Raw genomic sequence first — 23,274 nt, forward strand, 5'->3', positions numbered from 1 at the left:
GAGTAGGAATCAGTGGAATATGCTTGCATACTGTTTCGCGCATACCAGTTAACTGTATGACTGGAATCTTTTCTGATATTCCCAATGTGTGAAGTGGGGCAATGGGGTAGCCCAGTGGTTAAAGCATTTGCGTGTCACACTGAAGACCCGGGTTTTATTCCCCACTTGTGTATGATGTGTGAAGCCCATTTCTGGTGTCTCTCGAAGTGATATTGCTTGAATATTGCTAAAAGAGGGGTATACTCAATGTTTCTCTTATGTGTGAAGTGGTTTGACAAAGTCAGTTTGGTGGTGGTGGCTTTGACAAAATCAGTTTCGTGATGGTGGCTTTGACGAAATCAGTTTCGTGATGGTGGCTTTGACAAAATCAGTTTCGTGATGGTGGCTTTGACAAAATCAGTTTGGTGATGGTGTGGCTTTCCTTCTGTGTTCCTGCATGTGTTGTGTTGGGCATGTGTCATAATACTGAGTCAGTATGATACTAATCTTAACTTTGTTCATTGACCAGTGTCTGGCCCAGGTTGCCATGACGATGTAATAACACTGTTGAGTCCCAAGGCACTCTTATGAAATAATGAAATTATACATGGTAATGGACTTGTATTGATTTTGACAAAGTTCAGTTGGTAATGACTTGATGTTCAGTTTCCTCTATGTCTCACAAACCGTTGAAGACATAGCGATGACATGATGCGTAATTTCTTGATATTCATGATAACGTACTTGGAGAAGCTTGTGCCTAGGACGCTCTTCTTCCTGGCACATGTACAAATATGGAGACCATTCATGGTGTTCACCACCTCTATGTAAAAAGGCTGAGTGAGTTCAATTTTACACTGCATGTAGCAATATTCCAGCAGTATCACGGCCGGGGACATGAGAAATGATTGTACTCTAGTTAGGAGTCAAAACCAAGCCTTCTGTGTGACAAGTAAACACTTGCACGTCTAGGTTACCTCACTGCCCTCTATATGACAGGAACTTTACAGCAACTTTGTAACTTTCATTCACTGAAAAACTCACTTACCCACTTAAAATGCACTCATTCATTCACTTATTGTTTTTTATTCATTCTTTCTGCTTGCTCACTCCATAACCCTCGCCTCACTCAACAGCTAACTCACTTGACCATTCACTCTCCCACTGCCCTAAGCCACTGAACCTGCTCTCATTCACTTACAATGTCTGCCCACCTGTTTGATTACTTACCCGCTGCCCACCTTGCTCACTCGCTCACTTACTTACTCACTAACTCACTCAGCTGCTCTCAAAGTTAGTTACAAATATTTCCATGTGCATTTCAAGTAAACAGGGAGAATTTGGATTCTAGTGATTGAAGCTTTTACCCAAAGTACTGAAACCCAGGGTTTGATTCTCCACATGGGTTGGTTCAAGGTGTGAAGCCCATTTCAGGTGAACCCCACCGTGAAATTGCTGGAATATTGCTAAAAACAGTATAAAACCAAACTCACTCACTGAAGTAGCATTGCCTTCAATGTCACTGAATGGCGAGAGTCCTCAACAATTCCCAATGGGGAAGTAATACAGTGAAAGCAAACACTCTGACATCTGATCCTGCAACAGAGAAATAGTATAAAGTACTAGTATCTCCTCAAGTGAAACGGTAGATACCTCTGTTAGTGACTTCCTGGCTTGGATTTCATATCTTTAGTACTGTATTGTAGAGGTCAGCAGTTGGATGGGTGACTCCATCATGGGGCTCGCTCTGTCCATCAAGAGATGTTGAGTATGGAAAACTGTGAGCTGTGAATATATTATTTAGGAGGTGGCATGTGATCTATTTATTGTATGTCAGTTCTTTATTATAGGGGGTGGTGGGATAGCCTCGTGGTTCAAGTGTTCCCTCGCCACACTGAATGGATACAATGTGTGAAGCCCATTTCTGCTGTCCCCTGCTGCAATGCTGCTAGAATACTACTAACAGTGGCATAAAACCATACTCACTCACTCACTCTTTATTACAGGTTTATTGATGTAATGTCATTCATGTCGTAATACTAGTTATTACTCGCCCGTTGAAGGTACTGCAGTGTAATATTTTTACGGCCATATTGCACTAGTGTAATACCGCTTGTCATATGATGTCAAAATGGTTTGAAGTTGTGTCGTCACAATGCTAATGCCGATGTAGCAATTTTACTAGACCTTGCTTGCCTCGCGGAAAGCTGAGAGTCGTCACACTGTAGGGAATTTCACGGCAGTTTCTGTCACTTTATGTTGGCGAGTAATAAACAGAATACTAAACTCGCTTCTGTGAAATATCATTTTTATTAAACTTGAGACATACATATAGGCTAGATTGCACAGTAATCATGGCAACAGTGAAGCTTTATATGGCCAACCAGGAAATATTATAGAATCAGCATTAGCTTGAACAGTTGTGGTTTTAAAGTAATAATACTTGCAATGTATTGTGCGTATTGTGTGGCACTCACAGGGTTAGAAATCTGTTGTATCGCAGCCCTCATATTGGGATACATTACAGAGTTATTGTATATAGTATTCAGTGTGTCAGTGCAGGACATCTATTTGTCAGTGTAAAACCCGAGTTTTGTAATTACTCCTTGGCCAAGCATAGAGATAGCATCAATATCAGGTAATATTATGATCCCAGCCCCACCACCCTGACTTCATATCTTGACCAAGGGTCCATTTTTTTAAAGCCACTTAAAAAAGTAGCTTGCCCTGACTAATTTTCCTCTTGCCCTGATTTTTATGTCATAATCATGATGATGTAATTATGAAAGAATAAATCAACATGGTTTTCATTGTTAACGTTTAATGGACTATTGAGAAAGGATAAATTACAAAGAAAGATAATTATCATTGTGAAATTTAATAGGTACATATTAAGTAGATATGAATGAAATCCAAGTCTATTTGCAATTTGAAAACGGAAGCAGACATGATATCGTAGTCCATGGACAAGTAAGATACCATTATTTGACTGTCTGATATGAAAACTGATTTGTCCGGGGCATCGGGCAATGGGAATTTTTAACCCCTGCTGACCATGTTGAACGTCAAACATATAGCTATGTTATAACCCAATATATAGCCCGAAATGGAATGAAAAGTGTCTTTGGACTCGTCACAGTCATCATGATGTATCACAGGTAACTAATGTTAAATCTCAACAAAATAGGATGTAAAATGTCTTTGAGAAATTTACAATTATGTTTTCTTAACAGAAGTGATATGGTAGTGTGAGTGAAATATCTCTACAAGTCATGAAATTTGGCACTTAAAAATATACTACCCATTGAAAGTTTAGCCTCGCTTAAAGCACTCACTTTATGTTTATATTTCTAAGGTAACAGCAAAGATGAATTTCTCCACTAACTTTGGAGAACCAACTATAAACCTTAAGCAGCTGAACTGTGCAAGAATCATGTATCAGATAGCTGAAAAGCATGTGCAAATATCGTACATTTTGTCATTAAGTTTTGTTTAGAATTTGCCAATTTTCAAGGAGGTTTTCTCATTTATTGAACTCATGGCAATAATCTTTTCAATGTTAATTGATTTGTTTTGCAACAGTAGATGTGTAAACAGTACCTTTAAACAGGATGGGATATTTTGCAAAGTCTAGTTTACAAAAGTTGACTGAAGTAAGTAGCTGCATATAGCATAGTATATATGCTTGGGATTGCTATTACTCAGTACTAGATCATTTAAGTATCCAGGTGGACATGTTGTTTGCTGTTAGACCAATGGTTCTCCATAAAAACTGCTTCAGGCAGCCGACGCTGGTCTTAAGATGCGGCTAAATTGATCAGGTGATCAGACTGAATTGATCAGGTAGTCAGACATTGTGACTTGTCTGCCTGTAATACAGATCACAGGATTATCTGGTTTAGAATGGATTATTTACAACTGAAATATTGTTGACAGGAGACAACAAACAAGCCAAGTAATTAGATTTTTCTTTCTGTCCACAGTCCTGGAGTAGAATGGGAGCAGAAGAAAGTCGGAATGGAAATTATGGTCTGATGGGAGCCAGTGCAGTGGTAGCTAATATGAACAGACAGGCTGTGAAGGCGAGGGCCTGGTCACTCCTACACCAGTGCTCTCTTGACCAGTGGAAGGGAGGACATGCAGGTGAGTACTGACTTGCTGCCATGGTAACACTGACCAGGGATGTCTGCAGGGAATCTGCCAGGCTAGTATCCACAGCTGTGTTCCACCTCTGCTTGATATGATAAAGCCTTGCTGTAAGGCTCATCTTAGTGCTAAGCACATGGATGTTCCATTATTCTATCTTTTAAAGAGGCAAGTCTAAATGAGCGGTCAGCATAAGCGTAAGGACGCCAGTCAGTTATTCACATTTTATAGAAATTTTCATTTACACTATTAACACTGTTACCATAGAGACTTGTCCACGTGTAGGTATGATGCACATCTATCAAACATCTTCTGTGTCAACATCACTCAGTCATGATATTTGTCCCAGTCTGTCACACAGTGTCACATTATTTTCCATTCTGCCAAACCCTCTCTGCAATGCTAAAATGGATCAAAAATGGGCATACCTGACATAACGATACTGCAGCATGTTATTGATGCAAACAAGGGACACTATCATTTCCACCACATCTTAATGCCCGCTCTGTGTTCAGGATTCATAGTAGTTTCCAGAAGACTAATCAATGTTAACTTTTTCAGAAGCAGCGGGGTTCTCAGAGACGACAATGTTATGCAATGGTGTTCTATACAAGGACTGCAGTTTGACATTCTGTACCAGCAGACAGGGTATTATCAATATCAACAAATCTGGACCACTCTTCAGCTTTCGGAGGAAGAGTAAATTTACCAAAATGGCCGAGCACTTTGAGTACAACCACATCCCTGCTCATCTCTCATCTATACAGAACTTCCATGTTAAAAGTGTGCTGTGTTATAAGAGCAACACAGTTGTGCTACATCTAGTTCGAAACTTGATGACTTTATTTGCAATCATCGATCTGGGGGTGAATAAGTATGTAGGCATTTTTGGGAAGCAGTCTGTGGAGTTTGTGAATGAGGCTGTTCGTGGAGAAATTAGCCCAGATGGAACAATGTGCATGATTAAAATACCTTCCCTGAAGAGTGACACAAATGCATTTGTATTTCAGCTGTACAGTCTAGAGACTCGGGAACTGATGTGTGAAATCTCACCACCATACAATCACTCTCTATTTGCCTTTGATCCGCGATTTTGTATGTCACGCATTGCAGCCACCAGTTTTGTACATGGTGAGGACAATAGTTTGAGTCTAGTCCAGGTTGGATCATGGGACGTCCTTGCCACAAACTCACGAGTTGATGATGTCCACAGAAGCCTTGATCCTAATCTCAAGGATCTGAAGTTTTCTCGGGACGGACATCTTATTATGGCCTTGATGGTAACAAGCGGATGCCACTGCCGGGAGAAGAAGGCCAGAAGATTCCAGCCAATTGATTTGAGCATTTATATTTTTGATGGTGACAATGCCCGTACCTTGCACTGCATCCAATACCACCGTTACGCGTGTGGGTTGCATTCTTGCCCAATAAACTACATGCCTATTTTCTCCCATTGTGGCAGTCGGATGGCTATAGTTCTCAATGACATGGAAACGACCATTGACCATGTTCAGATCTACAAACTGCCTATGTATGGATCGCTGCAGAATCGGTGCCGTATTCGTATTTTGCAACACTTCCCTCCAGACGTTATCTCCCGACTCCCATTGCCAGCACGCCTCATCAAGTATCTCAAGTTCAAGCCAGAATACGCATGAAGACAGCGTTGAACAAGAAACCCGTCTCCAAGTGAAACATATCCTTGGCAACGCAAGCATTTTTCTTTTTTTTTCTTTTCAGCTTAATACCTTGCAGTGCAACTGGAAGCACCATTTTATGCTGTATTCGCCAGTTTTCATATTTGGTGAAATGATAAACACTAGTCATGTTGTTAGTTTTTAAGGCTGAAAGACAGTTCCGGTGTTACTAAAGCAGCACAAAATTGTTTTCACTTACTCATACTTTAGAATCCTTTCACAAACCTGTCATCTCTTCAATCAGCTTATGAGAATCATACAACAAGAGCAGGAAGATGGCAGCCATTTTTCCCAGGTCAAGTTGTTCCAAATCAGTCATCCGTGCCTTGCATTTGATTGGTAGGTATATGCTGCCTTGATGTCAGTCACAGATAGCAGCCTCATTTATAACAAGATATTACTTGGAGGCAAAATATACCAAAGATATAGCAGATGGCCTATATAGATGTCTTTGGATTAACACCAGTTACTGTATTCAACCTAATAGAAGTGTCCTCTTAATACGTTACAGGTGGCTTGGTTTGGAGAGGGTGGTGGGTCTCAGATATATTTGTAATGAGTTAGGAACACTTGTTAGATTGAACACTGTTACTGATATTTATTTGAAAATGTTAAAGTAGCAAGTTGGATAATCTTAGGCCAGAGTTTTTAACTTTTTGGTGTACAGATCTTTTTGGTGAAAAGTTGAGGTTTGTCGACTTTTAGATAGTTGAAAGTCTACTAAAAGTTGTGGACATGAAAGTTTGCTTTCAGTGGAGTGCTTTACATTTTTTCCCCCCATTTTTTTATTATATTATGATCAGATGTACACAATGAATCTGTGACCATTTTTTATAAAAAGTCTGGCCTTTGTGAATTTTAGATAGGAAAAACATCATACTCTTTTATATGAATATTTATTTTTGTTAACTCTGTTCTCAAATGCTCAAGAATGTTGTGCACATGAGATAATGCACAACCATATCCTGATGAATGAAAAGAAGTGAAATTCAAGCATCATACTTGCCTAATGACTGATATTACTTTCATGGCAACTGTGTTTTATGATTGCTTGGTGTTTTATATAGGATGACTCTTCTAAGGACTGTTTTTCCAAGTTCTACAAAACTTGCATTGAAGAGTGGTACTGAACAAATGTTTTTTGTGTGAACAAGAGACATATCATTTGCATTGATTTTTTAGTCATTGTAAAATGTCTTGATTTTAACCCATGCAGTGTTGACAGAGATCCTGGTTTCAGAGGGAAGAGGGGAAAATATCATTTAATCTATTCATACTGACTGCCATTTGCGTGAATATATTTTCACATCAGTGACTGATTATTTTAAAATCAAGTTTGTTTAAATGTATTTAGTAAGTGTTATAATTTTGCACAATCAGTTTTGCTCTGTGTGTGCAGCCACTTTGACAGAGTCAGCCAAGTCTGAGTATGTGTTTCTGTTTTATGGTTTATGCCATAAGATTCAATCAAGTATCATGCCATGTTTGAATACTTTGTTGATACCATATTTAGGAAAACCTAAAATTGGGAGAGCAAAGGGACACGTCCAAATCCTTGCTAGATGCCAGATTTAAGGGAACTCAAAATTGTGGATGCAAAGCAACATGTCCAAATACTTACTAGATGCCAGATTTGAAAGGAACCCAAATTTGGGGGAGCAAAGCAAGATGTCCAAATACTTGACAGATGTCACATTTATATGAACCCAAATTGGGGGGAGCAAAGTGACATGTCCAAATACTTGCTAGAAAGTGACATGTCCAAATACTTGCTAGAAAGTGACATGTCCAAATACTTGCTAGAAAGTGACATGTCCAAATACTTGCTAGAAAGTGACATGTCCAAATACTTGCTAGAAAGTGACATGTCCAAATACTTGCTAGAAAGTGACATGTCCACAAACTTCCTAGATTTCACATTTGTCTGAACCCAAATTTAGAGAAGGAAAGTGACATGTCCAAATACTTGCTAGAAAGTGACATGTCCAAATACTTGCTAGAAAGTGACATGTCCAAATACTTGCTAGAAAGTGACATGTCCAAATACTTGCTAGAAAGTGACATGTCCAAATACTTGCTAGAAAGTGACATGTCCAAATACTTGCTAGAAAGTGACATGTCCAAATACTTGCTAGAAAGTGACATGTCCAAATACTTGCTAGAAAGTGACATGTCCAAATACTTGCTAGAAAGTGACATGTCCAAATACTTGCTAGAAAGTGACATGTCCAAATACTTGCTAGAAAGTGACATGTCCAAATACTTGCTAGAAAGTGACATGTCCAAATACTTGCTAGAAAGTGACATGTCCAAATACTTGCTAGACGCCAGATTTAAGGGAACTCTTACTGTATGTGTACACAGATACACTTAGTGAGGTTCTCGTCCATTTAAGCACATCTCATTTCTGCAGTGAGTGTCTGTGAATGTTAATTATTTAACCTTACTGATTGTTATTTACTGCTGGGCTTTCAATGTTTGTTACCGAATGTTCCTAGTGGACAGTCTAGTTAATGTTGTTGTTTATAGTAACAACATGACCGATCTCAGCAAAATGAGAGAAATAAATATCAAGTGAGAACTAACAAAATAATATTTATATACCAAGAAGATATTCTCCTTTAATCAAGACAAACTATATAATGTAAGTATAATCAGAAATCATAGTATTTATGTTTGGTCAATCATGATTGGTTTGTTGAAGTATTAGAGTTACTTCCCTTGATTTTATTCAAATTATTTCTGAAAGTCACACGGATGCATGATACCACTTTCATAAGCCAGAAGATAAGTTCTGTTTATGATTATTGTCATTTAATCATTAATGTTTTTATTATTACACTAGTTACTTAAATGAACTTTATTATATTGATGTACGCAATATTTATCATTTCCACCTATCAGCATTATAGATGAACTGGCATTGTTTTAGATGCTTAGGATTAATGTTAGTACAAGATTAATGTCTCCACTTTTATTCAGTTTGTTAACTTTTTAAACCATCCTGACACAACTTTGGAAATGACATGTAGTATTCAGTTTTGTGTTGTTGAAATTTTGTAAAGGTCTCTCATGTTCGTCACTGTCATTTTTCACTTACACACCTGAGCTGACAGAGGATGGTGGTGTTATTTTAACCTGAATATGTTATTGATTATGATGAATGTATGTTGAAATTGATGCCTCATGTAGCAGAGATAAAATAACACAAAGCTGCACATGCAGCTGAAATTCATAGTGAGATTTGTCACAGAAGATGAAATTTAACCTCGAAGTTGAAATATACCTATTGTTTTTAGGTGGTGAAATGCAAGTAGGTAGTTTGTGATGATCCCATTGAAGTCCTCTTGGAAATGGAAATATGTTTATTTTTATTCAAATTTGTTCTTAGAAAGGTTACAGCACCAGTCATGAAATAGCCAATTCAAGCTTTTGTATCTCCTAGGTTTGACTGCTGAGTCAGACAGAAGAATGACTAACATGAAAATGTTGTTGAACTCCATGTCAAAGTTGGCAATTATGGAACTGTAATTTAGATTCTTCAAACAACAAAAGATGACATTAGCTCGAAATATGGTGCTAATAAGTTGAAAATGATACATAATGACAGTGGTCTGTCCTAGACTCTGAGAATGTCGAGATTGAGTTGCAGTGGTTTGTCTGCATGTAAAATTTGCCGTCTGCCATTGGTCATCAGGAGTCAAGCATTGAGCATTTACGCAGTGGGACTAATTTTGCCTACAGGCACAAGAGGCAATGTTCTTTCATTTTTTTGTCTGGGACTATGCTTTTGAAAAGCCAAGATGGTTTTACTTGTAAATGTTATTCTTTAGATGCTTGGACAACTATGACTATAGATGAAATTACGTAAAGTTGTGTCAACATATGGCACTTTTGTCTTTTACATTATAATTGTGGAAGACAAAAATCAGTTTATTTCTAGTTCTGGGAGTACCATTGTAGATAATATTGGGTGAGGTTGTTATACCACAGACTGCCAAAACATGCCATAGTGCAGGTCACTGTCAAACAGTACTTGCATATAGCTTTGTTTGATTGGTTGATTAATAGTTGAATGTTTCAACATGACAATGTAATAATTTGTTTTACTGCATATTCAACCTCTCATTTCATGAAATGCATTTGTTTGAATTATTATAGTTATTCATTGCTATTGTTATAGTTCCTGATAGGTAATCATAGGTATCAGTAACCCTCGGGAAAACCTGATATATATTCCCACTTCATGGACGGGTAAATACAATGCAAAATGAGTAGGAGGCAACCTATGACTGTAGTTATTTGGTAATTACATGGGAAATTACCCACACTTGTATAACACAGTCATGTTGTTTTTTTTGGTCATTTTTTTTTTTTTTTTTGAGTATGTTATGTGGCATTATCTGTTTAACTTATGACAAAGTTAGATAAATCAAATTATTACAGCTGAGTTGACATGTCTGCGATGTACCATTTGAGCCAACAGTCATACTCATGTAATATATTTATATAACACAGATACAAACAGTATCAAATTATTACAGCAAAACTGATATGCTGCAATGCACCATTTGACCCAACAGTCATATTTATGTAATATATTTATGTAACACAGATACAAACAGTATTTATCTTTTTTACCTTTAAGGGCCATCTCAAAAACAAATGTATATCCTGGTGAATAGGGACATGTCAAAGATAAGGTATATGTGACTGAAATAATTTAGTGAATGAGGTGTACTGTTTTTCCATTTATGGTTAAGATTTTGTTAATAAAATTTCTGTTAGCGGTTTTGCCACAAGTTTCAGTTGCTCACTGTATGTCTACTAAATGCTGAATCAGCATTCTATATTTATAGTCTAAAACAGTAACATGTTTCTCAGAATATTTTGAAAATGTTTAATTTAATGTAGACACTTAATATGTTGACATGATCCCTTAATTCAGATTGATTTGTTCAAGGCTTCAATAATACTTAAGAATGTTTTTTCACATATACTAACTATATCATGTGTTTGTATATATAATTTGACAATCCATATCTATTTAATCTGGAACTCAACTTCTGACTGTACCATATCACCTTGCCATGTCATGTTGCCATGTGGTGGTCGGAACTGTATTCTCTCGGCTGAACCCATGACAAGAGTCAGTTTGTTGCTAAGTTAACTGAAAAAAACTGTATGTAGTAAAACAACTGTGATTTCAAATGAATTACATTTGTCAGTATTTCATGTCCTCTGACCTTTGGAACCATTTGTTGCTTTAAATAAGTAACATTCGGATATTTTTGGGAATGGCATGAAAATCATAAATTTTGTCGTCTGAACAAAATAGCAGATCATTTCATAGTGACAGTCATGTTCAGAGTTTCGGGTGGTGGAATCATTTAAAGTGACATTACAGGACTCAGCTGAGAGGTTAAATGTATGTGTATATAAATCTTGTGATGATGGACTCGAGTGTAATATCAGGAATGTTTCCTGTCTATCTGTGATTTACGTCTCCACATGCTATCTTCATGTTTGTCCATAACTTTACAGTAATGGTATGGGTCAACCACAACATTCATTCTGGTAATTCTATGAGTTATTCCAGGATTCAGTGCCTATTGGTCTGGGCCTCCTTTCAGGAAGCACTAAGGTGATCGTAAGTCACTATGGTGATCGTAAGTCACTATGGTGATCGTAAGTCACTATGGTAACCTTGGTTCAGGGATAAAGAATAGGAGTTAAGGTTAAACTTAGTGAAGGTTGCTTCGTGGAAGGAGCCACTGATAGCCTATCACCGATTGCCTATACATACCTTATTTTCTTGTGTATAATGCACTCATTTTCCCAAAACACAGCATCTAAAGTTCCACACTAATTTTTACCAATTTTAAACGCAATGGACACATCACATTCAGCACCTAGCATTTTGTGTCCAGAAGTGTGTTATGTAATCCTGTTATACCATTTCTTATACACAAGGGTTCTTTTCATACTTGAGCCTCTGTTTGTATGGAGGCTTTGTAATCTACTTTAGCAATTATATTAAAATTTTTATTCAATATTGTTTACATAAACTACTTGAAAGTCGTGGGTTAAGTAGTTGACAAATTGCACCGGTTTACCCTTATTTGCATCAAGCATGACAGATCACTGCTATCCACTACCTTCCTAGAAGTGTATGGACATGGAGGTAATTCTGTCCTTGCTTTTGTCCGATATTTTGGGAGTATTTCAGTTGTCATTAGTTTGGATGATAGATTTCCATGATCAATACTTGGGTTTGTACATTTGACTGCTTTTAAGTTTTGAATTCTTGCGTCAAAGTAGTGGCTTGAAATTAAAAGGGGTGTTTGATATTTGTGTGATATTGAAAAGAGGCTGTGTATGACATGAATACCATACCTAACATACCTAACTCATTTGCATAACCTATTTGTGTAATACATCTGTATAACTCACCAAAGTCTCACAAAGTTGGGGGCAATAAGGTATTATAATGGTTGTGGCATATGCTTGATACTCTGATGACACAGGTTCAATTCCCCACATGTGAAAGCCCATTTTTTGTGTTCCACGCAGTAGTACTGCAGGAATATTGTTAAAAGCAGCATAAAACCCACTCACACACTCATGCAAAGAAACCCACTCTCTCTCTCTCACTCATTCAATCATTTACCCCTGCACTGGCTCACTCACTCACACACTCACCCTTGCACTCACTCACTCACTCACTTGCTCACTCACTGCTGTTGGTATAGACTTTGTGTAGATGCAAGCTGCACCTGATACAGAAACAGTATGGACTAGATCACAACAAGGCTGTGGCACTGGTACCATGTGTAATCTGATGGTTATTCACAGCCCTCCCATCCCATGTAACTTACTGGACAATCAAACCATTAGTTTTACCAATATTTGGGCACGTCTTCAGGAATCTCCTGTACAGATGAACGTTGTGCTTGGTCCAGACTAGTATTGTAATGTGTATGTGGTTTTCACCAGGAGCCAATGGACTGAAATCTGGTCATTGGAGCCTGCCCTGGTTTTGTGGAAAAATCCCAGCATCAGTAATCTTGTGAATGCCTTCACACCTCTCAAGTGTTAATCATTAACTTTCCTAGTCACCAATAAATCTGTCAATTTATGATTAAATTCTTCACATGATTTGATGCGTTTCTAGGTGTCTGTGCTTTGGTGTATCCTCAAGCACCATTGAAACATACAAGCCCCAATGACTAGATTTAAGCAATGACTTCCTTGGTTGCACACTGGTTGTGTGTTTTGTGATTCCGGTGCTACAAGTCACTAAATCATCTTCCACTTGATATGTCTGTATTTATATTGAGAGACTGTATTGTCAGAGGAGGTGGTTGAAGATGTTTGTGTATTACAATTTGGGGTATTGATTGGATACCATGGCTGTCATTAAGTGTCAGTTTTGTAAGTACTGTAGTCTCACCTCACAATGTAATGGTTGGTGTGTATGGACACCGTTGAAGACTGTCCTTACTTTTTGTTGTATTATGTTTGAGACTGAAATGAAAGTTACTTAATGCCAGACCAATTTTATGTATTTTTTTTTTAAGTTCTGTCTTCAGAAAACCTAAAGGAAGGAGGGAAAACAAAAAAATTGTAGAATTTTCAAGTCAAAGTGATACACGTATTCCTTTTTGAATGCTTAAAGTATTTTACTTTTGGCAGTGTATGAAGTGTGTATGGGGCAAAAAATAATGGAAATTTTTGTGGGGTAAGTTTACATTTTTCGCAAATATAAACATTAGGATTCTAAATTTTTTTAGCAGGGAAAATTAATGGAAATTTTCTCTCTTTTTTTGTGAAAGAAATATGACTGGTGGGTACATAAAAGAAGAAATAAATTTGTTCTGGTATAAACATTGAAAAGAGGAGGCAGGATAAGGGTTTTTTCAGGTCCAGCGGAAATATAGATCTCTAAGGTTTTGGTAACTTTGTAATACTTTGTCAGACATGCACAGATGGTTGACAAATAGGGCTTCTTTATAAATTTTTAGCTTTCATTCATCTTTCTTCCAGAGATTTTCAATTACACATGAATTGCTAGCAGAAAGATAGTTTTCTGAATTCAAGAGAAAATTTCATTTGGATGACTACAGTGCCACAAGAATATTTGGGCACAATTTGTAAATGCTGTCTTTATCTACATCTGAGAATATCAGCTCAGGATCATAAATTTATAAGTTTCTTCAAAACCTTCAAATTTGCCTCTTGCAGCATGTTTTAGCCTAACATACACAAGTTTGATGTTATGTGTCTAAAACATGTATTTAAGTCCAGTCCTCACTCATAATAACGTGTCTGACAGAATTCATTCTGTTTACTATAAGACTTCTTTATTTTCTTAAAAGATAAAGATCAAGGAGGCTAGGAGGGCCTTTCTCATACCTTGTCATACCTTGTTCTTTGAGCAAATACAATTTTCAAACTTGGGGTGGTTTCGCTTCAAGACAATACTTCACTGTCATAGTTGACATTAGTTTGCATGTAATGGAAATCCATTTAACATATATCCTTGTAAACCCATCATGATTTCGTTAATAAGTATAATCGTAACCTCAGTTTTTGCTATCTGACAGTTTTTGGTAAATAGGCATAATCTGAGTTTCAAGATGTAAAAAAAATACTTGACTTATTGTTATCCTAATATATAGTGATTAATAAAACTGGTATTATTTTTGGCTGCAAAATACATAGTTTAGGAATTTGTACCTTTCTGAATAAGGTTTGTCATGAAAAACACTCTCCTGTTAGTTTGTAAGAACTCTTAGCCATTTGTTTCAGTATTTACAGTCTTTGTGCCATGAGGGTTGAAATCAGACTTTTGATTCAATATGGTACTGTTCTGGATGATGACCTGATCACATCTCCAAAGATGGTCGGGCCAGGTGAGCTGTTAGCAAACTCTTTATCCAATCAAAATGAACAATACATGGATTCTTGAGCCAATCAGATGTCAGCTTTTCAAAAGCATTTTGCGTTCATATCCTTTTCACTATCAGAATTCAGAATTTGGATCTTAACAGAAGAATACCTGAATGAAGAACAGAAGGACAATATACCGTATATGAAAATAATTATTAGTTATTTGTGCCATGGTTCTCCATATGAAATGTGTGAACTAATATCACAAACAATATGTTGGCATGTCATTAATTATTTACTAGTGCAACTGATGGGGTATTTCTTTGTTATTTGGGTGGTGGAGTAGCCTAATGGTTAAAGTGTTTGCTCGTCACACTGATGACATGGGTTCAATTTCCCACATATGTACAGTGAGCAAAGCCCATTACTGGTGTTAGTGCCACTGTATGGCTTTAATATTACTAAAAGCGGTGTTAACCAAACTCACACTCACGCTTTTTGTTATTTTGGGTGGTATCATTTTGTTATAGTTGTTATTGAGAAATAGTAATCAGATTATCTGATCTAAATGATTCACTTACACAAAAAACTTAGAAGCCTCTGCAAGAATTGATCTTTCAAAAGTTCACCTGAATGATCAGTGATGGAGATGTAATGACACCACCATGCAAAGCAAGTAAGGTAGAGAGTACATATCAAATTTAAGTGATATTTACTTAAATGGTATTAATCATCAGGTAATAAACAGAACATGGTTGAATTATCTGATACACGATGAATAATAGGTAACGACAGTGTGTCTAAGTCACATGATCGGCACTAGTCAACTATGCTGTGATTATGTAGAATAGCCTTGAATACATACTTGCTATGGTGAGGTTGTTCAGCTATTGATTTTGTGAGGGTGGTGTAGAGAAGACTGTAGTCAGGTTTGGGCTGTTGAAACTTGAGAAGGAAACGTTTGGTGTATTATCCATAAGGTGCAGTGCTTACAGAGGGACTTTCCTGTATAATTGCCACTTTCCAGTCAGTCTTTTGTTGTTGTCAGCCCGCTCTTTATCTGGATCCCTCGGACAAAACAGTCAAAGACAAAAGTAATAAAAGTCATTCTGTTTCAGTAATATTTTTACCTTTGCCAAGCTGAAACACTTTGTAATAGGACAAGAAAATCATTTCTAAATTCCTGCAACCCATAAAGGTCCTACATAGAGTAGGCCTTCAGCAACTTGCCATAAAAGGTGACTGTTGTAAGAGGCGACTAACAGGATCAGGTGGTCAGGCTCGCTGACTTGGTTGACACATGTCATCACCTGCCAAATGTGCAGATTGATGCTTTTGCTGTTGATCACTGGATTGTCTGGTCCAGACGCGATTGTATACAGACCTGCCGCCATAAAGCTGGAATATTGCTGAGTGCGGTGTAATACTACACTCACTCAATCAAAAATCCTGCAATGCATGAACTGTATGACTTTGCAATCAAAACTCTCCTTGAAAAAGGAATTGTTTCTGCAACCATTGACACAGCAATGCTATATTGGTAGTGGTAACTGGAACCACATCCAGGTGACATCATGTCAGAATTATTGTTTCATTTTTCTCTGATGAAACTATTTATCTAATTAGCAATTTCAAAATGAGACTTGTATTTTATGAAGGTATTTACCAACTTCTTTCACGATACATGCCATTAAACATGAATGACGAAGAAAGCAGTTTTTTAAACATTTTAGTCAATCTTAGACTACCAATCAATCTGAGCATTGTCTCCCTTTAAAAAGTTCAAGTGATACTTCTGTTAAATATGATTAGGGGAAAATGTATTCTGCTAAGTTAAATACCGAGAGTGTTTTTTCAGAAAAACAAACAATGACAACATTTTGTATCAACTTTTGATTATCTGAACCCAGTATAATGGTATTTTGACTCTGTTTTTACTAAGAACTTGTTATTTTGCTCAGTACATTTTTACAAGGTAATACAATATATATTTTAAGAAGGCATTGTATCAGTTATTAATTATGAACAAAAAGTCTGTATTTGAAAGGTGTTATTTTGTATGCTATTTGAATTGTTCTTTTAAATACTGACCTCAAGAGTCCACCAGGAAACTTTTGGACATTCCAGATACTACTGTTTCTGTTGCTGCTATTAAAACTATGTTTGTGATATCTTTTACATCTACCAAAAAGTGACAAGTCAGCACTTGGCACCTTGGATGTTTTGGGGTTTCAAAAGTGCTTTGTATGTAAATGGCTTTCCCATTCTTTCCTTTGTTGTCTTATTCCTTTTTATGACATTGTTCACCAAAGTATTTTTTTTGGGGGGTGGGGTTAACACATTTGCTTCTATTCATGTCTTCTTTTTAATTGACACTTTCAGTCGTTTTGCATTTTGCAATGTATTACAGCAATTTGTTTTTGTTGCATTTTATCATCATTGGTAAATTGTTGTAAGTTTTAGAAAATCCCATTCTTCAATTTCTGTGTTTTTGTTCGGTCAGTCAAATCATACATGTGTTAGAGGGTATGTTTGTTCACTACTCAAATGAAGTTTAGGAGTACACAATTACTGTAGTCATTGGAAACAGCATGCTCTTTAACTTTATTGGAGAAGTATTTTTCTCTAATGGTCGTTGAAGGTCTTACCTGCCATACTTTTCTCCCTGCAGGGAGTACGGGTGCCACTGTCTTCTAAGGTGCTGCATAGCAATTTGCAGAGTAGTGTCCCTTACAACTGCAAGGATACACTGCTCAATGGTTTGAACTCCAGATTCATCCAATTTATGACCTTGGTTTGTCTTTTTTCCTCCATATTGTGTGCCAACATTTATTTAACTGAAATACTGTTGAATTAAAAGCAACTTAAACATGAAGTTGAACTTGAAATGGAGGATCTTTCAAATATAAAGTTCACTGAACAAACCAGAGAGGAAAGACAAACAACTATGTTTGACATGAAACCTCTACAATATTTCATTAGCATATTTAATTTTGAAAATATTCATTTGTTTTTGTTATCTTATCCTTTTCTGGTAACATATTAGCATTCTGAGATGTATCAAACATGCAGTGCAAGTCAAGCATTTTAGATATACTAATTAAGTAAAGAAATGCAAGTTTTCTATTGAAAAAATTGAGAAAAAAAAGCCAAAGTTGCATTTCTTTTGCTGTTCAGTATATATTCTCTCGGCAGTCAAGAGACGTGGAATATATTCTGGCACATGTGAAACATGCCATTCTGTAGAAATGGATATCATATAAGCCTGGAGATTGTTTTCATTTTTGATGTTTAAATTTCAAATACATTGCTGAGTCTTCCTCAGAAAGAACAACACTATATAGAGAGAGAGATGTGGTGTTTCCTCAGTATATGTAGACAAGCTCATACTGGTGCATAGCACCCCATTCTTGTTCGCCACACCCGGAATAAGCTTCATACCTACCTACTGCTGAAGTCAATATTAATTTGTAGATGTTTCAAAACACGCTGTCATCACTTGGTCTAATTTTTGACTGGACTTCGCCCCCAAAAGTGAGTCCAAAAGGTACTAACTCCAATGAGGATTTAATCACACTAGCGGTGATGTCACTTTGTGGAAGTGACCCTGTTGAAAATTATATAAATTTATAATTTGAGATCAGGACGAAGTTTAGGTTTCAGTGTTTGGAGGATGATTTTGTAAGCTGCAGCCGTTTATTACTGCAATGTGATTTGGTTGGGGTTGGTCACGTGATTTAAATCAAATCTGGTCAGGTTGTATCATGTGACTGTAGTTGATGACCGTTGGTCATGTGACTTCCCTGATTGGTGTCTAGCTTCCATCAGCAAATTGTCTGTGTCAAAGATTCATGGTATATTTGTATGGTGCTGTTGTTGTATGCAATAATTATTCAGAAATAAATATATATATTCTGTATGTTGTTCTCCTACTCTGTTTGAGTGAATGTTGTTTTAGTTTCAAGTCGATAAGAATGAAGATCCTTGTAGGAATTGGCCTGCAGCGACCCGTGCTGTCTTAAGACACGACTAATGGGATTTAGTGGTCAGGCTCTCTGACTTGGTTCACACATGTCATCGTATCCCGATTGCCTAGATCGATACTCATGCTGTTGATCACTGGATTTTCTGGTTCAAACTCGACTGTTTACAGAGATTACCACCAGATAGGTTGAAAATTTAAATTGTATTGGGGGCTTTCTTAACCTTTTCAGCAACAATCACGTGTAAGCCTGGGCTTTTTTTAGTAATGGTAGCCACACACCTGATAGCTGTAATACTGCTTAGTGCAGCATTAAACAAAACCAAATCAGACCAAGTCCGCAGTGTTTGAAATATATCTGGTTAATCTGTGACTTATGTGCAGATGAAAACCATACCTTAAGACTTTAATGAATGGCATACAGTTATCCTCGAAACATGCATATAAACTGTGTAGAAAACAAACCGACCCACCTGTGTATGGTTTAGTCGAAATGTGTATGTGATGACAAACTGCGGTTATAGCCAACTGAAATTAGTGGTCCTGAGTTCGGTACAACACTTGTTCATAGATGTATATAGATGGGATATACCGTCAAACAAAAATGAAGCATATATTACCATTGCCGCTGGAGCCAGCATCGGGACTACCTAAGAAAACTTGCACATTTTACAGAAACAACGCAGACAAGTCTACATTAATCGTGGAAATAGCAACGTAAGCATAAAATACCTTGCAACTGAAAGAGTCAAAACCACCGCATGTTGCTGCTTCGCAGGTTGAACAAAACTTACATTCCCTTTTTAGAGTATTTCTATTGTGGTTGGCATTTATAATCATGATACTTCTGTGCACACGTTTAGTTTACTTTCCATTCGTAGTGAAATAATAGTAATTATTTCGACACAGTCAATCCACCCCTTATAACTTTGTCTTACCGTGCCATGTGGCAGTCCATTATGCTTTCTTTCCGACAGACTACAACTTGAGTGAGTGAGTGAGTTTAGTTTTACGCCGCACTGGGCAATATTCCAGCTATATGGCGGCGGTCTGTAAATAATCGAATCTGGACCAGACAATCCAGTCATCAACAACATGAGCATTCATCTGCACAATTGGAACCGATGACATGTGTCAACCAAGTCAGCGAGCCTGACCACCCGATCCCGTTAGTCGCCTCTTACGACAAGCATAGTTGCCTTTTATAGCAAGCATGGGTTACTGAACGCCTATTCTACCCCGGGACCTTCACGGGTCGAGTACAACGTTACTTCCATTCAGTACACCTGACATGTGAGCAGTATTAGACATTGGTGATTGCCAATGACACGTGGCATTTTCAAAAGTCTCTTTTGTGCAGTTGAATATGAACTAATCAGACTAATCTGATGCAGTTAACTAAGTGTGAATCTCTCTATAATTGACAAAGTAATTGAGGTAAAAATATTGTTAAATGATCTTCTGAATCTTTCAAAAATTGTAAATGTAACGGGGATTGATAACTAAGCGGTTAAGGTGTTCTTTCGTCACGGCTAAGACTCGGGCTCGATTCAGCACATTGGTACATTGTGTGAAGCCCATTTCTGGTGTCCCCTGCCATGATATTACTGGAATAAAAGCGCCATAAAACTATACTCACTTACTCTGAAATGAAGCAAGTCTAGATTTCTATAGCTTCAGTTTCTGAATCTCACTTCTTTACAATTTGACTGGAGTTACTTGTTTCACTCAAGGCTACATATTTTTAGAGACTAACCGTTTGTCTACTTTAACTACACGATCCACGACAAGCATGTGTCTATCTCAGCCGAGGGAGTAACGCTTAGTATCTACCGACTGCACAGATCCGAGATTCCACTCCAGCCATTATCAAGATGTACGTCAAGTTAACACTGTGCAGCTTTCTGAGATGCTCTGGGTAGGTTCAGTTAGCCCCCACAGGGTGGAAATTAAGGTATGAATAATGCATTCCTGAAACTGGCCTCCCGGTAATTTGCTCCCGCTTCGTCGCGTGAGCTCGGTTGAGAATGTTATTTACCTTGGAGTATTTTGGTTATCTTACCATCCCAACATCTATCCCAGGAAATAATTATTTTCTAACATGACCAACACGCCTTGAACTGAAGTTTCATCGATCAAACAGTCCCGTGTTGTAGGTACTCGGGCCAGTACAGTTCGGCCAAGTTCGTCATAATTATGGATTGTGTATTGTTTGGTCAATTTCTAAAGCTGCCCTCAGCAATATTACAGTGTGTTAATAATCGAGTCTGGACCAGACAATCCAGTGACTGATATCATGAGCATCGATCTGCGCAATTGGGACACGGTGTCACGTCAACCAAATCAGATCCTGTTAGTCGCCTTCTACGACAAGCATGGGCTGCTGAAGACCAATTCCAACCCGCATCTTCACGGGTATGTAACGGATAGAGCGTGACGAGCAGATAGTTCGATTCTCTGTACCGCCATACCGAAAATACGTCCAAGGGGCAGCTTTTGATACAGTGCTCGACCTTTAATGATATAAACTTAAATACATAGGCTGTCAGTAGTATCCTGTTTGAGTGGACTTCTAATAGGCTAATGTTGTTATTCAACCCGGGGAGTACACTCAGCAATGCACCCCAACAGTGAGTAAGTGAGTGAATATGATTTTGCGCTGCATGTAGCTATGTTCCCTCAATATCACTGCGGAGGAAAACAGAAATGGGCTTTGCATATTGCCCTCGTGTGGGGAATCGAACCCAGGTCTTCAGCGTGACGAGCCTACTCTTTAACCACTAGCCTACTCCATAGCTCGGAGAGTTTATAAATATTACTTGTGATAGGGAACAAGAGGAACTCTTACCCACAGCCCTTACCATCTCGGGAAGAAAATGACTGTTGGTTCGGAGTCGGCACTCTGGAATCGGAATTGTTTATCAAGCGGTATGCGACATCACTATGGAAACGACATTAAGCAGGGTTAGTACAAGTACACACGCACACACGCACGGGTTAATAAATTCCCATTTCCCCTCGCCTCACAGTATAGCACCAACAATAGACTATCGATATTATAAATACCGCATAACACCGACTCGCATCCCATGTTAGCCAATAGCATTTCCGGCATACCCAATCACACCCAACAGCATCTTAAATGTCGCTCGGATGTTAGGTAATGCTATTATGCTACAGACCAGCATGATTTATGTATTGATGTTCTCAGATAGTTCAGTCTGATTGAGCTCGACTTGCATAATCTCCACACAAAGAGTGTCCGTCTCGCTTGTGTACTATGTAGGATTGCATCGATGTTTCTATTGGGGTGAACGATTCAACATACCCATTAATCTCATGGGCCCCCCGGGCTTATCTCTTACAATTAATCCCGAAGACGGATCAATATACGAATTGTTCTCACGGTAGTTTTTGTAATCGCAAACTTTCCAGATTCAGCTAGTGCTCTCAGTTTCTAGTCCTGGACGTTTTTTAATTCTAATTCGAGTGAAAAAGAACCTACAAAACCGATTTTTTAAACGACTGAATAATCATAACGTTGATGTATGACCTTGTGGGTAAAACCTGGCCACAAATCAGTTGAAGTTAACGACGTTGGCCACGGAGAGTCCTTAGATGGGTGACTGTCAGCTTGACTCCTGAAAGTTACTCCTGCCCCACAACGAAGCACGTGTGACACTCACCTTAGTCAAGTCAGTTTGTGAGTTTAACATTGTTCAGTCTGCACAATATGGGTACCTGGTAGGTTAATGCGAGTGACTGCATGACTGTACTCATCGCGGCCGGGGTTCCATCGTGCAAGACAACGTCAGCGGTAACTTTTCACCTCAGTCTGTTTTAAGGTATGGGAGTTACGGTCACAGTAATGTTAAGATCGCTCAGTACATACAGGTTAAAATCGATCTTCTCTAACCCAAGCTTGTCTTTTGAGGGATCGAGTGGTCAGACTTGCTGACTTGCTTGACACTTGGCATAGTATTCTAATTATGTAGATCGATGCTCGTGCTGTTGATCACTGGATTGTCTGGTCCAGATTCTATTGTTTACAGACCGCAGCAATATTGCTGATTGCGGGGTAATACTAAACTCACTCACGTACTTGTACAACGGTACAAAGCGGTCAAATAGTCCTTGGACGATCGTACCTCCCATATTCCCGTAACATGGTTAAGATGGTCGTAGTACTAAGGTCGCTTTGTGCAGGAGGCCCCCTGGTCAGGGGAACTTAACACCTGAAACCTCCACCCATCTCCTTCTATGGAGTCAGTCCGAGTTCAACGTCCTCGTCAGCCATCATATTTCTTGACGTCTTTAGCCGATAACATTACAATTGTGACAAAAACCCAAAACGACCAAGCCTTCTCTAAACGGTAAACCGCGTACCCTGCTTGACGCCAGTGGATACAGACAGAAATCCTGAAGTCGACACGATTTCCTCGGCATTTGTCTCAAGTGCCAGCTCTCTGTCACATAGGATTCCAGAAAATAGGATGCAAAAACGGCGCTCCTGGCAGTTATTCCAGGCGTTAACAACGATCGTTATGCCCCAAGTTGTGTTTGAAATGGTAACGCAGA

At 38.1% G+C, this 23,274-nt stretch overlaps 1 protein-coding gene across 3 annotated transcripts in view; it reads left to right on the top strand.

The window, feature by feature from the left end:
• LOC137284653 (uncharacterized) overlaps positions 1 to 6,694 on the top strand; it is a 28,052-nt gene extending 21,358 nt beyond the window's left edge. For all 3 annotated transcript variants that reach the window (XM_067816550.1, XM_067816548.1, XM_067816551.1), the window contains exons 2-3: positions 3,963 to 4,122; positions 4,687 to 6,694. In XM_067816550.1, the coding sequence (XP_067672651.1) occupies positions 3,975 to 4,122; positions 4,687 to 5,783 (1,245 nt within the window). In that variant the 5' untranslated portion in view covers positions 3,963 to 3,974 and the 3' untranslated portion in view covers positions 5,784 to 6,694. The remainder of the gene's footprint in view (positions 1 to 3,962; positions 4,123 to 4,686) is intronic.
• Positions 6,695 to 23,274: the final 16,580 nt, after the last annotated feature.

Source organism: Haliotis asinina, chromosome 5 (genome assembly GCF_037392515.1).
Source record: "Haliotis asinina isolate JCU_RB_2024 chromosome 5, JCU_Hal_asi_v2, whole genome shotgun sequence".
Classification (NCBI taxonomy): Eukaryota; Metazoa; Mollusca; class Gastropoda; order Lepetellida; family Haliotidae; genus Haliotis; species Haliotis asinina.